Here is an 18,952-nt window from a genome sequence, read left to right as displayed (position 1 = left end):
TCGCCGAAAACATAATTCGATTTTATTTCTGTCTTTGGAAACAACCTTTGCTAACATAACAAACTTTTTTACTCGGATTCCTATTCATTCCTGATAGCTACAGTTTTTGGAGTAGAAATTTTGTTTTTTTTATTTATTTCATTTAATTATTACAAATTAATGCTCGCTTTAAATTTATCTTAAAAAATGCTTCTTCATTTAGTGGTTTGTTAGCTATTGACCAATTGTTTTTTTTTAATTTATATTTATTTTTTCTTCAATTTTTCTTTATTGTTTTTAATTGTCTCACCTAGTTGATTGAATTGCTTATTTCATAGGTGAGTTTACATTAAGTATGAGAATATGGAGGTCTGCCAGTAACTAAAACCCTTTCTGAATTTCAATGAAATTACAAAGGGCAGTCTTTAGTCCCATGTGTATTGAGACCCACTGGAGCATGTGCCGATTTCTCCGAGTGTATTGTAGCTGGGGGCGCGGTAGAGGAAGAGAGAGAGAGAGACCGCCGCTTTGCCGTGGGACTTGGAGCTCGATCAGCCGCTGGTGGCGTCGCAGTTGCAAACGTGAGTCCGAAGCGTGTGAACGTGATTTTAGGCTTTTCGCTGGTTCTCCTCGACTCCTCGATTTTCCCGATTTCGGCGCAGTGGGAAAAGCCCCCCTGCACAAAGAAAAACAGAAGCGGGACCCCAGAGGTCGCGGAAACTGCATACGATTTGCAGTTGTGTGGAAATATGGACTTTACCACTAATTTTCATAGCCCTGCGAGTGAGTGTGAGCGTGCGAGTGTGAAATCTGCGTAAAACATTGCCAAATCCTTCGACAGATTTCTATTTGCACCTATTTTGCATTCGACATTTGGCATTTGCCATCGACGCGAGTGTCAATCGAGTGAAAGTAAACAATGGTGCGGACCCAAGTGGATAGGCGATCGCAGATCGCTAAACCAATAACGGTAAGTGGGGTTTGCCCAATGCCACTGCCTTGCATAACAAAGTGTCAAAAACTATACAATTGCAACAGCAAAAGTGGTAGATAACACAAAAGAAATACCAAAGGTATGAAAAACAAATTATAAAATGAAAATGCTGATAAAGGTAAAAGTCTATATAATGAATAAAAGAAGTACGATGATCTCATTTCCTTCCAGGTTGCCTATATTTTTTTTAAATACCCTATTAGAAATGTCAATTTTATTAGTATAGACTGATTTACAAGAAAATTCTAAGTCAATGGCAATAAAAAAACTTATATGGTTTCATAATATATTAAATCTGCATATCAAAGATGCAACAATCTTCCTTAAAAGCCTTTTTTTTTACTTCTCGAAAATTAAAAATTGAATAATTTATCAATGAATCTTTTACAGAAATAAAATTAAAGCAAAAAACTGATTCTGTATTAATGACGAGTTAGTGCTAGGCATTTAATTTCGTATTTTAATTTAAACTATCCCCAACTTTGATACCTACCTTGATCGAAGTTATTAGAATAAATAAACCACCTGGTATTAGAGTTTCCAAAGGAAACCCCTTAATGCCAACCAAAATATAGTAATCAACCTAAATCAGTAGCAGCTGTGTAAATTTCGATATTGCTGTCCCCTCTGGCCACAAGCCATTGATGAAAATGAAATCGCAATTAAAAGATGGTCACACGTCCCCGTCATTTTTCAAAATGTGTTGAAATCGATAAACGATAGGGCTAAGCGTTTTATGCATATTAACAACTCCAGTCCCTCTGTGTGCGAGTGGGCTTTGTTTTCTTTTAACGCATGACTACGCAATCATAAAAGCATAACCAACAACGAAAATGCTCAAAGTTTCCGCTGTGTTTGCTGTTGTGGTTGGCATTGCCGGTCCCAAACAGAGGAGGAAAAAAGAGAGAGAGAAACGGAATAAAATAAAAAGTTTCACTTTCTTCGAGAGCAATGCGGCTGGCCGGGATTGACTCGTTGGATTTGGCCCAAGCCCAAAACTAAAACTAAAACCAAAACCGAACCAAACCAAACCGAAAGCGAATCGGCAGCCCAAAAAGTCGGCTTGCCAAATTGGGAGGCGAAGTTCGCGGCCTTTTCCGGTGGCGTCCAATCAGTGAAATTTTGCGATTAATTAACAATTTCGCCATGAATATGCATTGCTTGGGTCTGGGAAAAGAAATGAAGAGCTTGCAGCGATTTAAGGCAAGTTTGTTGCCTGAGTCTTTTGTTTGCATTAGCTTGCAACCTCGCGTCAGGTTTGTCGCCTCAGTCTTTTGTTTTGGTGGGGAAATTTTCACCACTCGCCAGCTGGTCGCCTGGCAATTAGCAGATACAGCAGCGGCAAAGCCAAATTTGGTTAAGTGTAACATCAACTTCATTTCCAGAGCCAATTGAATTTATAAATAATTCATTCTAGCCACTCGCCAAGAGAGTTGCAGATGGACGGACGGCGGGCAACATTGTATTTGGGAAATGAAGACATAGACTGGAACGTCTCCTCGTGCTCCCCCGCCCCCGGCAGACTGGGTTTTCGTAGAAAGTCGCTGACACATTAAAGTGTTGCAATACGTTTCTCTGGCGACAGCTCGGCATCGTCTGCGATTGACAAATGTCTTCCTCGATGCGAGTTGACTTAATGCCCATTTGCACTGCACCACAGCATCGGCACTGCACCGCCGCATCTAGCGGTGCCAAGTACGGTCTGCAAGAAGTAGCCAAAGGTGGTCGACAAACACCTTGTATTTATTTTTGGAATACTCAGAAAAAAAGCTCAATATTAACTTAATAGCTTTTAACTGGTCCAATAGATTTTGATTTCTATTTCAATTCTACTTTTGTTCATGTAAGATGGCCTTATAGGCTTAAAAGAACCAGGTTCAACTCCAATCGCTTCCCAAATAATTTTATTTGTATTTCCTTGCTCAATATCTTCCTATAATATGTAACACTCCCTAAACTGATCAAAAAAGTATATCTAAAATCAATAAAATAATCATTTCCACCTATATTAATTTGTATTTCTGTGTAAATTAACGAATTTTTTTATTTTACTTTAATTTCTATGATATGGTGTGTACACAGTCTAAAAAAGATTAAAATTGGGACTAATCAAGAACAATAGGGCCCTATAAAGATTATAAAATCATCTTAGATTTTGAAACTTTTTCACCGACACATAATTATATTAGGGTGTTAGGAATTACGATAGTTTAGATAATTATTTAAGACTGGCTTAAAAAGAGCCATTCTGCCACCACTGACTGTTGCAGTTGCAAGCTCTCACGGCTGATTGGACATATTGATTTGTTTCGCCGATTTGGGACGCTGACAGCAGCATTTGCTCCAATTTCCCCGTGGCTCCTGCGCTTCCAAGAAATATGACAATGTTAATGAATGGGATTTGGCTTAATTGTCTCGCTGCACATGACAATCGACACTAATGCCAGCCGCCTTATTTATCTTTTTGCCGAACAAAGCGAAAGTAATTCTGCTTTCCATTTCAGGCGTCTTCTCTTGCGGTTGACCTGATTTGATTTTCAACACAAATTAGTTCGCAGAGAGCCATTTGTTTCGCACCCAAGTTGCGGTCTCATCCTCGGATTTCAGACCTCAGATCACTTTCTTCTCGTAATTGCCATGGTCTCGGGGCTGTGAAGCACTTGATTGAAGTACTTTTCAAAATCGGAGAAAAGGGAGTTAGTGCTAGAAGGAATTCCACCTTGTCATTGATATTTTAATTTGATTAGAGTTCATGATGTATGAGAACTGAGAAAACTTTCTTGGCTGCATTGCGTTCTCATGGAATGGTTTAAATTATGTATCTTATACAAATGTGGATTTTACAGATAAATAAAACCTTGAAAAAATAAATTTACTAAATTTAAAAGTCTTAAACACAAACAATATTATTTAAAATGTATCAGAATCGTTTTTGCTAGCATTTATAGTTTGTGTAAAACTATATATCTTTTCAAAAATGAAAATGTATATTAATTTTAAATTAATTTTAGTTTTTTGTTGATTTTTTAAGGAGAAATGTTACAATCCGAAATTGTCTGTATAATATTACGAATTGCTTAAGCGTTGACCTTGATTGCATATGCTAATCGGGCTGGAATTTTCCTAAAAACCACAGAAATGGGAGATGGACAGATCAGTGGTCAATATTACCTAACCGCATGGCCAATCGTGTTGCGCTCCCATTTTGGACACACATCCGCCAAGGGAGCCGATGCCGATCACTTTCTTTTCTTTTCGTGAATCACCCGCGATCGATATGAGTGCGCCACATGTGATTGTGGCTTTAAGCTTGGCAGATAGCCGAAAACCGAAAACCGAAAACCAAAAACCGAGTGCATATCAATTTTTGGCCAACCGGTTCTCCGAAGAAAGAGCCAAGATACGGGGTCCGAGAGACCCTATTAGGACCGAACTGAAGCAAGTCCCGGCTAACTGGCGGCAATTGTGCAACCGAAAAGGAAAGTTGAAAGGGCCCCTGGACGAGAGGGGCGGGGCGGGAAATGCCATCGCTTTTCCAGCGCGCCGCAATTTACTTTTACTTGGGTAACCCATTTCGCTTTTGATTGCTCTTTGCATTTCACTTTGCCGGCTGCCAGTGGCAAGTGGCCACTGGTCGGTGGCCAGCTGCCGGTTGCCGGTGAGCCACTCGGGTGGTGCGGGGGGCAGGGTGGTGCACGGTGGTGTGGCCCGGTCGGCGGCTAGTCTGGCGTGCTGGTATCCATGCACAGGGAAAAATCCAATGTTCAGAACAGCACTTGCAACATATTTTTAATCTGATCATTTAGCAACTCATATACCGTGTACCAAAATATTATTCCCTTAACATTATTTGGGTTGTTTCTGTATTTAGTGAGCAGCATTTTTTCATTTTTAAACATATATGTAGTTTGTATTGAGGAAAAATAGAAAATTAAAGTTTTAACCTTTTTTCAAGTTTACATATTAGCTTATAACCTGAACGCTATGGTATGTAAATACAGAATTAAAGTCAAATTGGATTTTGGCATTGGATTTTATAAAATTAGCCATTCGAAATTTAACTTCTGTAGGATTCAATTTTTCAAATCTCAAACTGTGTTTAAATTAACATTGAAAATACAGCAAATAGTCTTGATATGAAAATGTTATAAATTAGTTGTCTCCTTAACCCAAATATTTTTTTTGTACTTCGTGATATGCATGGCTTTCTTCAAACAATACATTTAGTTTGACTGTGAAACAATTATAAGCTTAGACTTTTTATATAATTGACCTTTTAGCTCATAAAGCTATAGCTATTGTATGTTAAAAAGCCATAGACATTTCTTCATAAAATCCAATTTAAATACAAATCAAACTATACCATTATATGCAAAATTAACCAACTTTGTAGCATTCAATTTTTAAACAATTTTTTCCCAAGCCGAGTTCAAATTCAATAAATTCTTTATAAGTAAATGGAGTTTTTTTTTAAGTAGAAAACACCAAAATCATTGTCTCAGTGTAATGGTGGCTGCAATCTCGGCCATTCTCTCTGACTGCAAAGTCTGGAGGTGGCATGCAAATGCACATCGATCATCTTTATGACTTGTGATTGTCCAGTTGGCTTTGCGTGAAAGTAAAATTTGATTTTCTACCGGCTGCAGCACAGTCTCTGGCAATTCGTTTTGGCCGAGTGAGAGCCGCCCGGCCTTTTCAGTCCTCCCAGGTGCATTGAGCCCACTTGACTCCAACTCCGAAATGGAGTTTCAGCGTCACGCCATTTGCTTATCAGCGAGCGCCTGTCGTTTCAATTAAGATTTCCTCTGCTCAGCTGGGGCTGCTGAGGCTTTCCATTAGTCGGAGAGGTCATTTGCCCAGTCCATCCAGCTGGGAGGAAAAGCCTTTCCAACAGCAGGAAATGCCGGATAATAAAGTTCACACCCAAATCATGAATTATGAATCCACCGACAATTAAAACTCAGAGTTTGAAAGAAGTGAAATCCAAAGTTGTTAAAATAAAAAAAACAATTATTTAGCAGCAAATTGCTTCACTGTTTTGTAATTTGGGGTGGACTTTATAATTGTTTTCTGTTGATTAATAACTTAACAAAAACAACATTACTTCCTAAAAAAAAATCAAAAACACAGCTAATTGCATTGGGATATTTAAAAAAAGAAACGTTTTTCTACAGGAAAATGCAAATCAAAGATTATATTTAGTACTTTGTTTAACTGTGATTTATGTAGACTAAGAGTAGAGTATTTTAAAGGAAACTTTACCCCCAATATTTGAACCTTAAAGCTCAACGTGACCTTTAAATTTTTGATAACATGTATTAGATTATCTTAAAGCACAAAATTTAATTCCTTTTATAATAAACGTTTGCTATTCGTAGAAACTTGTCCACAAAATGTAGTATTTATCACCGATCCAATAAAAATATCTCAAAGTTGTAGCTATTTTCATATAAAGAACTTATTGTAAAATAATTATAGTTAAGCGTATGTTTTCGTGTTTTCAATATGATTAGGTTTCTTTGAAATAATATTAGCTAAATTCAAATCTTATATTGGGTTTTAATCTTTGCAGAGCGATGTCCTTTGGCGCTTGCTGCTGATCCTGGTGGTGGCTCTGCCCCTAGCTAGTGCCGGATTCGGCTTTGATTCGGCCAACTCCTGCAGTCCCAACGGCAAGCTGTCGCGACGTGGTCGTGCCCAGATGCTGGCTGCGATCCCCTGCGACCTGGGACAGCAGGCCTTCTGCCATTTGCCCGGATCCGCGTATCCGTGGCACGCCGTCCGAAGATTTGTGCACGAGAACCAGGGCCTGATGAAGCGCATGTACGGCGATGTGAGGCACATCTCCATTCTGCGGGACGAGATCCAGAACAACGAGGTGGATGCGGACGACATTGAAGAGGCGGCGGAACGGTACAGCAAGGATGGAGGTCGGCGCAGTGCCAAGTATCTGATGAACCGGGATCGGGATGAGTTCGGAAGCTTCAAGAACAACGATGTGCTCATGGAGCCCCACTTTCGACCGGTTTCCACGAGTACAACGAGTACGACCAAGGCGACGACGACCACAGCTACTCCCACAGAAGTGAGTAGCACCACGGATAGAACTCCCAGTGAAGTGGTTAGCACTACAACACCTGGAAATGCCACCAATTCAAGTACAACAGGCAAGCCCACTGCCGTTCCACCTACTCCCGAACAACCCGAAGTTGAGGCGGACATTGTGGAGATCCAACCCAGTCCAGAGTCGAACAGCGTCTACGAAGTGGTGCCCTCTGCCGCTCCATCGACCACTTCCACTGCGAAACCTTCGCCGGCAGTTGGTGAAAATATACAGATCATCGACTCGCCGCAGCTGGGATTGCGTAACCTCAGCGGAGAGGCGAAGCCAACCCAGGAGCCACCCACTGCCACCACTTTGAGGCCCACTTCTCTGCCCAAGAGCTCGGCGGTTTCAGCCAGCAGGAGAAGGAAGCCCGTGGAGACAACCACGACACCAGCCAGTCCAAAAACCTCCAGCACCGTGCCGCCTCCAACCACCACCACGTCCACCTTGCTGATCCGACGCAACGTAACCAAGTACTCACCCGCATCCGTGACCACGCCCGTGAGCTTCGCCTCGCTCTTCTCCGGCACTTCCAGTGGGCTCTTCAGTCCGGAGAAGCTGCGCAGGCCATTGACCACCAGCAGTACGAGTGCTCCAGTTCCAGCTCCAGCTCCTGCCGCAGGTGGACCCCCAGCAGGAGCCACCGGTAGTGCCACCAAGTCGGGACTGCTGAGGGAGGGGCAGCTGTTCCAGGATGCCATGAAGCAGGAGCCCGTGGCGGTGGCCAACAACTTGCGGGGAGTGTAAGTGTACAGCCCAACGAGTTGGTATACCATTAAATAATAAATGAACAACTTGTTTCGCTTCCAGAAATGCCTGTCCCGTCAAGGACGAAGTGGTGGCCCCCTTCTGGGCGAACAACACCCGGGGCGAGGTCTTGGCCCTGCTCAACCTCTACCCCTTCGAGCAGTACGTCCACTGGGAGAAGTGCACCCACGAGTTCAAGCAGATGTTCTGCCGGGATGGATGCAGGTGCGAACAGCAGTACCGCCTGCACCGGCTGCTGGCCTACGATCCGCACAACGAGTGCCGCGGCATCTTCTCCGACTGGTTCCGCTTCCCGTCCAGCTGCATCTGCAAGTGCTACAACATCCCGATGGAGTTCCGGGCCACCTCGCGCAGTCCCCGCTCCGACAGCCGCTTCGATGCCCCGAAATCCGATCCCATCGAGGCGGCGGAGGCGGAAGTCCAGAGAGCCATCTACGAACACGCCACGGATGAGTGGTACCGCCCACGCGATGAGTTCGACTTCCTGGAGGGGTAATCCACACGCATCCCCTCCGGCGATCAATTGTACAGTAGCTATAGATTTGATAGAAATAAGCTGCACATCCCATCTTCAATCTGAGTCACAGTTTCGTCTGTCTTCTAGTCTATAACTAAACTCCTTTCAAAAAACATACAACCCCTATATCTGTTTCCGATCACTTTGGGAGGATTTTGAATTGATAAAGTTCCATCAGCTACGACAAGGGACTATAAATTGGTCAGTTCCCAATCCACCTTCCTTTGATCAGAGTTGGCATAACCATTAACCTTAAGTTTACTTTAAAAAGCGGCATTATGTTAATGTAAATATAGGCCAACATAATGCCGAATTTAGGCAACAACTTGCAGAGCGAATGTACCTTGAAATACTTGCGAACGGATCGCAGCCATTGAGCTGCGTACGATGGTATTTACTAGTTAATTTATTTATTAACTTAATTTATTTATTCATATATTAGCCATAAGTATAACCATAAAAGTGGCCATAGCATTAACCCCAAATCTTTTTATAGATCCCAGATTAAAGTGTAGGCGTTTTTGAAAAATATTTATTGCAAAAATGTATGCGATCATATATTAATGTAGTCTGTATATTTAGAATGCTTACGTATGTATAAAATAGATTTTATTGTATTTAATACGTTGATATATTACTGTTTACTCTTTAGTGCATACAAGGGTACGCTGATAAATTAGATTTATAAATTGTATTTATGTAAGGGAAAGGGTTTCCTTTCTTAGCAATTTAAAGGCGTTTCAGGCACTTCATTTCAGTTTAACCGTTTACCATTTAAGGCTAGTGATAGCTTTTTTTGTCAATCACTCAATTAAATAAAACTTCTAGTGTTGCTTAACTAGCCGAGTTTTTATTTTCAGGGTCGGCCAAAGGCACTTGCCAAAATAAGTAAAGTTGTAAGTAAAGCTCGAATTAGAAGCAGTTCTCAAAGAAAATTGGATTAATTGAAACTATTTAATATACACAGTTGAACAGTTCAAGGGTTTAAAGTCAAACTCCCTATTGCCACCGAGTTTATCGAATCGTTTATGTAAATAAAATAAAGTCAATGTGTTTACTTACAAATACATAATAATAAATTGCATTCAAACAGACTTTCGGCTTAGAATGTCGCCCAAGGAGGAAATCTAGTTCCGAACGGGATATATAAATAAGATATATAACTTGTGGAAGCATTCCCCTTTCTTGTGATCAACGTAAGCTTGACAGACGATCCGCGAGCAGAGACTACATCTACAGACATAAATTAGGTGACAGAGACAAGAAACAGGTAGAAATACCGCGCCCTAAATGCAAACTACTTAGTTGCAAGTCGACGCCCATTGAATACTCTGCGTTAAACAAAACGAATACGAACTCGATACTATTGATGCGCGTTGAAAAAATACTAGGCGTGAGTGTCGCGTTGTGTGCTAATAACTAAAACTAGGAAGATCCCAGGACGCGGTTGTCCTGGTGATCCGATCGCATCAGGCACTCGACACGGGCACCCAAAGCAGCTTGTCCTGCTCCTTGTCGACGGCGTCCTTGATTTGGGTGCACATGTGCTTGATGCTAACGCCGGGGATGACGGCTAAAAGGGGAGAAGAATATTAATGATGCAATTTTTGATTCGAGTGCTTAAACTTGCAGTCTGGACCAAGTAGAAAACTCACCTGATATGTACTGCTTATAGTCGGTCTCCAGCTTCATGGCCCGCTCGTACATCTCCTTGGCCGCCTTGGCCGAGATTTTGTCGGTGCCAAAGTCGCGAATGTCGCGAATCTGCTTTGCGGACTTAAAGCGCAGCAGTAGCACAATAGGGTAGATTTGTAGGCGCTGCAGACGCTCCACTGCGGAGATGGAAACGTCCAGAATGCAGTGACGTCGATCCTGGGAGGAAAACTTAATGCTTACATAAGCTCTCCGGGTAGTAATGTAGCTGCTACTCACGTTCTTGCAGGCATTGCTGATGGCCTCCACTGTAGTGCACTCGAACTTGTTGCCCCGTCGCCGGTAGTCCACAAATATGTTCTCCTTCAAACCCTCCTCCATAGCCTCCTGCGAGCAGTCCATGGCAGTCACCTCGCACAGCTTGAAGAGGTTGGAAAAGTCAATGGTGAGGCGGTCCATGAGACACTCGGACAGAGGCCCAATGATCAGTACAGGCCGACGAATGGGCGCTAGAAAGGAACAAGGTTTAACTGATTTGTTTCTTTATCAAGAAATCCAAACTTACAATCTAAAAGCTCCACACGCTGGTAGCTAAGGGCTCCGCCATCATCGTTGAGCAGGCCTAAGTCTGGAAAGAAGCTAAGCTGCGTATTGCTGAAGCTGGCAATCTCCGTGGAGTCGCGGGACGAGCTACGCTGGTTCTTCTTGCGACGAAAAAACGATCTCCTGGCAGAAGTGCTGCCGCGTCTGGCGGTTCCAGTATCACAGTCCACCACTTCTCCCGAACGTAGTTCCTCTTCCACCCTGCGGGGAAGAAAAAACAAAGTGTTATTATTCGGAAATTGTTTAAAATCAATACAAACAATATTAATGCTAAATTTTTGTTAGGTACCATTTCTCAATGTCATGTTAAGGTTTATCCTTAAGTTAATTTTACGTCTCGGAAACATTGACCTTGACTGACTATTAACTATCCCTGATTTAGTTATTTCTTTATGCATTAGGATTGCAAATATGTGTTACCGAGTCATTTAACTTTTGTTAACTTTTTCTGACACATTAAAAACTAGAACTTTAACATGTCTTTAGGGAAGCGGACCTTTTTTTTTGTAAACGTCTAAATTGATAGCCGAAAATAAGTAAGATTAATTTACGATAAGTTTAAAATTCAATTGCTCTCATAGTTGTGAATCATTAATGTCGTGTTCGCTGTAAATATTAATTGCTCTCTCAACTCAACTAACCAAGAAAAACGTATGACTAGTATTAAATGATTTAGTATTAATGGCTACTTACTTCATTTGACTGGGTATGATGCCGCATTCCTTCCGATGGCCCATGGCATCCAGCTTCCAGGCTCGCCACAAGCCAAAGGTGCCGTTAAAAACCGTGTTGTCCACGTAGAGCACCTCGTCCTTTACAAAACGCAAGTCGTCCTCGTTCAACTCACCAATACGATCAAACCCCACTCGAATGTAAAAGGAGTCCCCAGGCTCATCTTTAATTTGTTTCAGAGCTGCATTAAAGTGAGGCGGCAGATTATTACAATTTAAATCAAAATAAAATATATTCGCAACTTACTGTGCAGCTTATTTTGCACCAGCATAGTGACCGTATCCGTGAGCTTGGAGATCTCATTGGCCGCCTGTTCGGCAGTGACTCCGCTTAAGTCGACACCGTTGTACTCCAGTATCTGGTCGCCCTTGCGTATTCCTGCATGATCCGAGGGCGATCCGGGCGCCACGTCATGCACGTAGATGCCCACTTTGTTGCCCCCGAACAGCTTAATGCCTAGGTTCTTGGACTTGTCCATGTGCAAGGTCACATACCTCAGAGCTGGAATAAATAGTTTAAATCAGGTCAAATGGAAATTATCTTGAATGGAAGACTTTGTTAGTAGGGATGAATGTTCTATACGGAGTATCTAAAACTATTTGTACTGGATAGGAAAATGCAATAAGTACCGGTTTTTGTTTAACGCTTTGTTCCTTAAAAATGGTAGCCTTTTCAATTATAGGATACTCTTCTTCACCAAAAAAAAAAAATAATTTTCATAAAAAGCCCTGTTGCAAAGTAAAATTCGCCAATGAACTTAAAATATAAATCCTGTAAGCCTTAGTCTTCTCTGCTATGAGCCAGAGAATAAGTACCTTATACAGCCGGAAACGCTTCCTGCTGCATGGTTAGCTTCTCCGACGAGGGGAAGAAATGTGGGAGCATGCTACTACCCCGGGAGTGTGGTTAGTAGTGGGTGGAGTGTTGTGGCTACGTACTCTCTGCCGGAACGGATGCTGGCGGCGGCGGCAAGGCGGGCTTGGGCTCCTCATCGTAGACCGTCGACGTGGCCGAGGCTGTCGTCGTGGTGGTGGTGGCCGCCGACGAGGGCATGTCCTGGCTGCTGCTGATGTCCGACTGGTTCTCCAGGCTGTCGGTGAAGCTCTGGTCCTTGATGGACTGGTGCGAGAGCGGGGCCCTCGAGCCGGATCGTGTTGAAGGGGCCTGCGGCTGCAAAGGCAGTGGGAAGAGCGAGTTGCGAGCTGGAGGACGCGGGGAGTTGCGTGGAGTTGGGGAGCCCGAATGGTTGACGGGAGATTCTGGTTCCAGATTGTGCGCTCCGTCATACTCCATTGAAGGGAACTCTGCAACAAGAATTACGATTAGTTACCATTTTGTGTATAATGTAATCTAGGCATAAATCCACTTACTCTCCGGATTATACTGCACCAGCATGGTGAAGGAGTCGCCGCACTGCCGCAGCACGTTGGCCGCAATCTCCTGCGTGGCCGCCCGCATGTTGATGCCACATACTTCCAAGAGTTGATCGCCCACTTGGAGACCGGCACGCATCGCTGTGCTCTTGTCGGCGACGGTGGAAACAAAGATTCCACCGCCGTTGTTGTTGCACTGAATGGTAATACCGAGCGACTTGTCGCGCTTGTCGATGGTGACTCTTCTAAGGTCTCCAGGGCAGAGAAAATCCGCGGGCACATTGGAGTTGCGTTTGCCACTTCCGCCACCTCCGTGGCTGAGGACTTCCACATGGACCTGCGGCATGGGCGATCCGCGTCCACTACCTCCTCCTCCTCCGCCTCCTCCCACTCCTACTCCAGATCCAGTTCCATTTCCTCCTGCCATGTTGGCACCGTAGCTATTGTGAATGCTGGAGCTCATGAGGGAAATTGGTGCACGATCCGAGGACGAGGCTGACATGGATCCACCGGAAGCTGGCGCCGTACTCATCATGTAGTGATGGTCAATGCTGCCGGAGCTGTTCTTCACCATGCTGCTGCTCTTGCTGGCCACACTGGGATTGGATGGGATCCTCAACCGCTGGTTGTCCTTCTTACGCGGAAAGGTTCCGCCTTCGTAGATGACACCGCCCACCCCCGGGACTCCTCCTCCGGCCACTCCCATGTAGGGATACGGCCCGTGACCGTAGTCCACGTAGGGAGCATGCGGGTGGGGATGAGAATGTGGCAGCGGGTTCGTCTGCGCATGATGGTGCTGATGGTAATCCAGGTCAGTGGGTATTCCAACGCTGTCGTGGGGTGCCACTGCCGCCGGCAGTTGTTGCAACTGCTGTTGAGGCGGTGGTGAGGGCAGGGTCAATGGACTGGACCTACGGTTGCTCCTGACCCCGGGCCCAAAAGTGGGGAAGAGCTGCGTGTGCCGGTTTCCCGGATGGTGGTTGGACTGCAGGAAGCCGCTATAGCCCCCGTGAATGCCAGAGCCAATGCTCTCACTGTCGCTCGGGTATTTGGGCACATGCCTCACCGCCTGCGGCACATGGCGCTTGGCATACACCCCGTACTCGCTGATGGCCGGACTCTTGGCGGACAGTATGGACTCTATGGAGTTCTGCGACTTCAGGGACACCACGTCCGGCGGTTGGCCCACGGGCAGCAGGTGACTACCCCGCGGCGGGTTAAGAGGCATGAACACGGCATTAGGATTGGATCCGGAGCTGTTTTTGGGCAGTGGCGGCGGGTGGAAGACGTCGAATACCTGCTGTTTGCGCACTGGAAACTCGCCGGCCGCCGGACCCGTCACGCCACCCATCGATCCCGATCCCATGGCAAAGCCCGCCGAAGCCGACGAGGCATTCATCACCTGCTGCTGGGCCTGCTGACCACTGGTTTTGGGCTGGTAAAAATCCCCGCTGGGTGTGATGTTCAGCGACAAGCGGTGGTTACTGTGCGGTCTGGATCCGTAGCGCTCCTGCGAGGGCATTTTCACCCTAGCATTGGCGCCCATCAGTGGGGCTCGCTGCATCGGCTTTTGGTTGGTCTCCTCGGGAGTCACGACTCCGCCGTAGAGCGAGTACCTCGGGTGGGTGGGATAGCCGGCCATGGGCACTCCTCCCGATGAAGCGGCGGGAAACAGTGCCGAGACTCCTGAGCTCACCGGATTGGAGTTGCGGTTCGGATGCGCCTTGATGGCACTCCCGTTGGCTCCCCGGATGTGGGCCAGGGGCTTTGACATCTGAGGGGGCAGCGGCGGAGGTAGCTGCTCCTGCATCAACACTGGCGGCTGCTTCTCCGGCACTCCAACCTCGCCCACCAGCTCATCGTCCTTGTCCACGTTGATGGGACCGGCTGTAAAGAGCGACATCAGGGCGTGCTTCTTCTCGTTGCCCCGCATGGTGCCCGTTGGATTGTCGTGCGAGATGTTGGTGCGCGGCCAGGTGCCCATGCTCTTGGAGGCCTCCTTCTCCTTCTTGGTGCGCTTTTTGCGGTTAAACAGATTCTCCTTGCTCTTCTCAGAGCTGTTCTCACTCAGCACCGAGTCGAGGGCCGCGATGGCGTCGTCGTGCTCCTGCTCCAAATTTTCCTCCGGTGTGCCCGGCTTGCTGAACTTTAGCTTTCTGAAGAAGAACTCAGCGAACTTGGACGGATGTTTTGTGGCGCCAATGGCTCCACTTCCTCCACCTCCGCCGCCACTCGTCACGTGCTGCATGGAGTCGATGGAGTCCGTTTGCGCCGACGAGGTAGTCATGCCCGGTGGCAGCTGATCTTGCACGTACTTCAGGGCAAACAGGTTGAGACCATCGCTTCGCGGATCATTGAGGAGCTGCATCACCTCCTCGATGGACTGCACCGAGTCCATCGACTTGTTGTTAATGCTCAGCACTCGGTCGCCCACGTCCAGCTCCGGTTCGTAGAAGGCCAGCGAGTTCTGCTCGATCTTTGCGATGAATACGCCCATGTCCAGCTGCAGGCCATGCGGGCAGTCCCGATCCCTGGTCTTCAGTTGAACCGAATATGCATGCCGCTTGCTGTGACGCGTGCGGGAAACCAGGAGCAGGGATCGCGGTGCACAGGCGCGAATCTCGTCGAGAACCATGCGCTTGGTCAGGGACTGGCAGTCCAGGTTGTTCACCTTGCAGATCACATCGTTGATCTTTAGCTTGCCACAAGCGGGTGAACTGCTGGTCACGCCGCACACCAGCTTCCGCTTGTTGCTGTCATCCAGGATAATGCCCAGATCGGAGGTGTGCTCGTAGCCGCACAGCTCTACTTCCAGGAGATCCTCACCCTCGTAGCTGCTCAGGCGGAAACTACGTCGGGATCCGGAGGCATTACTATCTAGATTGTGGCGCTCCTGCTGCTCCATTTGCTCCTTCAGCAGGTCAATCTTCTTCTGGGCCTCATCCTTCTGCTTCTTGATCTTTTCGCTGTCGCGGATGGCCATCAGCGAGTCGGAGATGGCCTTGTCTCGCTCGTGGCGCATCTTGTCGCAGAGCGTCTTTACCGAGTCCCGCTCCTGTACGATTTTTTCGCGCTGCGATATGGCCCAATCCCGGACGCGTTTCGCCTCCTCTGCGTCCTGGCTGGAGCGCTCCACCTCGGAGAGGGCTTTCTCCAGGCTCTTGCGCAGCTTTTCCAACTCTTTGCTGTTCTCCAGCTCTTTTCCGCTGGGGAATTCCTTTGACCACGAGCTCTCTCGCGATTTTAGCAGGTCGCGCTTCTTCAGCTCAGCGTTGGCCAACTGTAGAGCCTTTATCTCGCCCCTGGACAGCTGCTCATCCTTTTTTAATCGCTCGATCTCCTTGTTGGCCAAAACCAGATCATCGGACATCTTCTGGTGCTCCTGCAGCACGTTATCCTTCTCGGAGAGTAGCTGATTGAGCTCCTCGGTGAGGGAGACCACGTTCTTGGTCTCCTTGGAGAGCAGGAGCTTCAGAGTCTGGTTCTCATCGCCCCGCTCCCGGTAGTAGTTGCGATCCTTCTCCAGCTCGATGTATGACTTCTTGTACTTCTCCCGCTCCACTGCGGCCATGTTGCGCTCTTTCTTAAGCTCGGCCAGCTTCTCGCTGCAGCTGCCATCGCAGCCCTGGGACTTCCCAAAGTAATAAGGATTCCCACCGGCCCCGGGTGGACCCTGGGTGTTCCCATTCTGGGCCTGCTGACTCTGCTGGTTTTGGGTCTCCAGCAGCAAGCGCTTGAGCCGGGCGCTCTCCTCCACTATGTCCGTGAACTTGTTGCGATCGGCCACGTAGTGCTCCTGATAGAGACTTAGCTCGGTGGCCAGTTCATCGCAGCGCCGTTTCGTACTGGCGTGCTGGTGGCGCAATGTGTTGAGCTCCACGAGCGCGGACTTGTACTGCGCCTGCAGCAGATCGTACTTTGTGCCGTTTCCGCCGGAAACCCCCGACACGCCCACTCCGCTGTTGACGCCCTTCGAGGGGCCGTTGTTGTTGGCAATATTGGCGGCCGTGGTACTGCCACTGGAGTTGGACGGCGGACGGAGGGTGTTATCATAGCCCACATACTCCGAGCTCTCCTCTGAAATGGCAGGTAAAGTTATGGTAGATGTACTTTGGTCAATGAACTTTAGACTCACCCTCCTGACTGCTCGTGCTGGTCAGCGAGAGATCTCCCGATGCCATCTTCGCCATCACAGCATCTTTAGGTAATACTCAACATGAAGATTATGCTGGAGGAAGTAAAATAAAGTATACCAAATCAATATGATTTATTTTAGTTGTCAATTAGTCTAGTTTTCCCTGTTAAATAAATAAAACCAATTTACTTACTCCTACCTAACCGACAACTATTTATGATTCGAACAAGATAACAACTTAGATTTATTGGGTGCCAATTGAAGTTATAATCGAGAAGTTAAGAATTGTATCAATTTGGTATGGTGAAATTGTAAATAATATTTAACATCTAAGACCAATCGTAACTTTTACCTGTTGATCATGGTGATAGTGCAAACGTGACCGTAACATGAACTCTAATCCCACTATGATTATTGTTAAAAAACCAACAGCAATGACTGCATTAATTATCTTTGTCTAAACAGATACAGATGTGTTCAAAATTTTAAGACAAAATTAAAATATTTTTTTATGTTGAAACATTTATATCACCTATTTTAAATAAAAAATATCATTATGATAACATTAAAATTTATAAGTACTAAACTAATTTTGTACTATCAGAATTTAATTTGATCTTTAAGATAAAATATTTCTTTATTTATGAACTAATTTAGGTGATATATGAAATTAAATAGTTTTTGTCCCTTGAACCATTCTTTTTTAAATAATATTAATTATTGAAACCATAACCAATTCTTTAAACTAATATCATGTGGTTGTATATGATCGGCGCCAAAGATTATATAATAAATATTTATGAACAATATATTTGTATAACATTTTCGACCATGAGCTTTTCTTTATTTATCTTTTTCAGGATAAATTACTGACATGACAAAAACATTATAATGTTTTTATTCATTGCCTTGGCTATATTTTTGTTTGCTTTTTTGAAAGCTTATTATTTTTTTGGCCACTGCTGTTTATACATAGCTAAGGTATAGGAGTAAGTAGAAAAACCGAAGCATTGGAAAAACGAAACTTTCACAATTTTTGTGAAACCGCGGTTTTCACAATTGAACGAATGTAATTTAAATACAACCGCAGAGTGGGGTGGAAAGTGGGTGGGCAGAGAGGCAGGTACTGGGTTTTTGGCTTTTCGAGTGGTTAATGTTTGCGAAAACGAAATGTGTGGCAATTAAGCACTCGAGTTAGAGCATCGGGACTAAGCCAAAGAATTAATTGAAGCAGCCGAGCAGAAAGCGTAAATTAATAGCAACATGTATGCACACACGCACACCATTCACCGACACACACACACTGACACACACAGGCGTGCGGGCAAAACAAGTTGGCCGAATGAAAGAAAGAGAAGAAAAGCTGGCAAACGCACAAAGGTGGAAAGCAAAGCGAATTATATAAACGCTTTTCGGACTGGAGTTTCGTTTTGCAGACACTTATCTTGGCCAACAAACACGCTTATTGGGCCAAAAACATTGCGTATTCTTATATTCCCTCGGTCGAAAGTCTTTCACGCACACACACACAGGCACGCAAACGCAACAGCTGAATGGGCGAGCGACAGAGAGGGGGCGAGCTCCACCCCAATTCCAGCCCCGCGGGAAAGAGAGGGGCAGATGCAACAGGCGGACGAAAAACGGGATAGCCGACTTTTACCGTTTTCGTTCGCGCAACAACAACAGCGCATCCGTGGATTCCGGAAGTTCCTTTAAAAAACGCGGCGGAACTACAACTCCACGGCACACGGCCAGTTTTGCAAGGACAAACAGTCCAAAACGATGACGAATGGTCAACGAAAAAACGCCACCGATAAACGAACGAAAAACAAAAAAAAAAAACAGCACAACTTCACGTCACTTTTCCACTAGAGCTGTCACAACATCGATGCCATTATCGATACTATCGATTTTTGGGCAATGGCCAGCACCATCGATTGTTTTAAGGCTACGATAATACGGAAAACAATTAGGGTATTCCCTAGTTCGTTTAATTGATGAATCGTTAAATTTTGATCAGCTGTTTGCCAGATGCAATAATAATTACGCAAAACTTTTTTCGGTTTTTACCTCTATTGCTAAAAGTTTTCAT

General features: G+C 45.5%; 2 protein-coding genes across 2 annotated transcripts; one reads left to right on the top strand and one right to left on the bottom strand.

Annotated features, from left to right (window-relative positions):
• Positions 1–566: 566 nt before the first annotated feature.
• Positions 567–9,202, top strand: LOC108046014 (protein spaetzle 4). The gene is made up of 3 exons (XM_044459530.1): positions 567–949; positions 6,546–7,822; positions 7,890–9,202. Exons 1-3 carry the CDS (start codon positions 899–901, stop codon positions 8,341–8,343), a joined length of 1,782 nt encoding a protein of 593 aa, XP_044315465.1. The 5' UTR covers positions 567–898; the 3' UTR covers positions 8,344–9,202.
• On the bottom strand, positions 9,195–18,756 carry LOC108046013 (disks large homolog 5). The gene is made up of 10 exons (XM_017125566.2): positions 18,521–18,756; positions 16,861–16,953; positions 12,723–16,802; positions 12,291–12,656; positions 11,599–11,853; positions 11,314–11,533; positions 10,583–10,821; positions 10,297–10,526; positions 10,020–10,236; positions 9,195–9,937 (listed from the first exon to the last, which is right to left on the bottom strand). Exons 2-10 carry the CDS (start codon positions 16,913–16,915, stop codon positions 9,834–9,836), a joined length of 5,766 nt encoding a protein of 1,921 aa, XP_016981055.1. The 5' UTR covers positions 16,916–16,953; positions 18,521–18,756; the 3' UTR covers positions 9,195–9,833.
• Between the last annotated feature and the right edge of the window lie 196 nt (positions 18,757–18,952).

This window comes from Drosophila rhopaloa, unplaced genomic scaffold (assembly GCF_018152115.1).
Source record: "Drosophila rhopaloa isolate 14029-0021.01 unplaced genomic scaffold, ASM1815211v1 contig_2, whole genome shotgun sequence".
NCBI lineage: Eukaryota > Metazoa > Arthropoda > Insecta > Diptera > Drosophilidae > Drosophila > Drosophila rhopaloa.
Note: the sequence above shows the minus strand (reverse complement) of the source record. Positions and strands in the feature narration are given on the sequence as shown.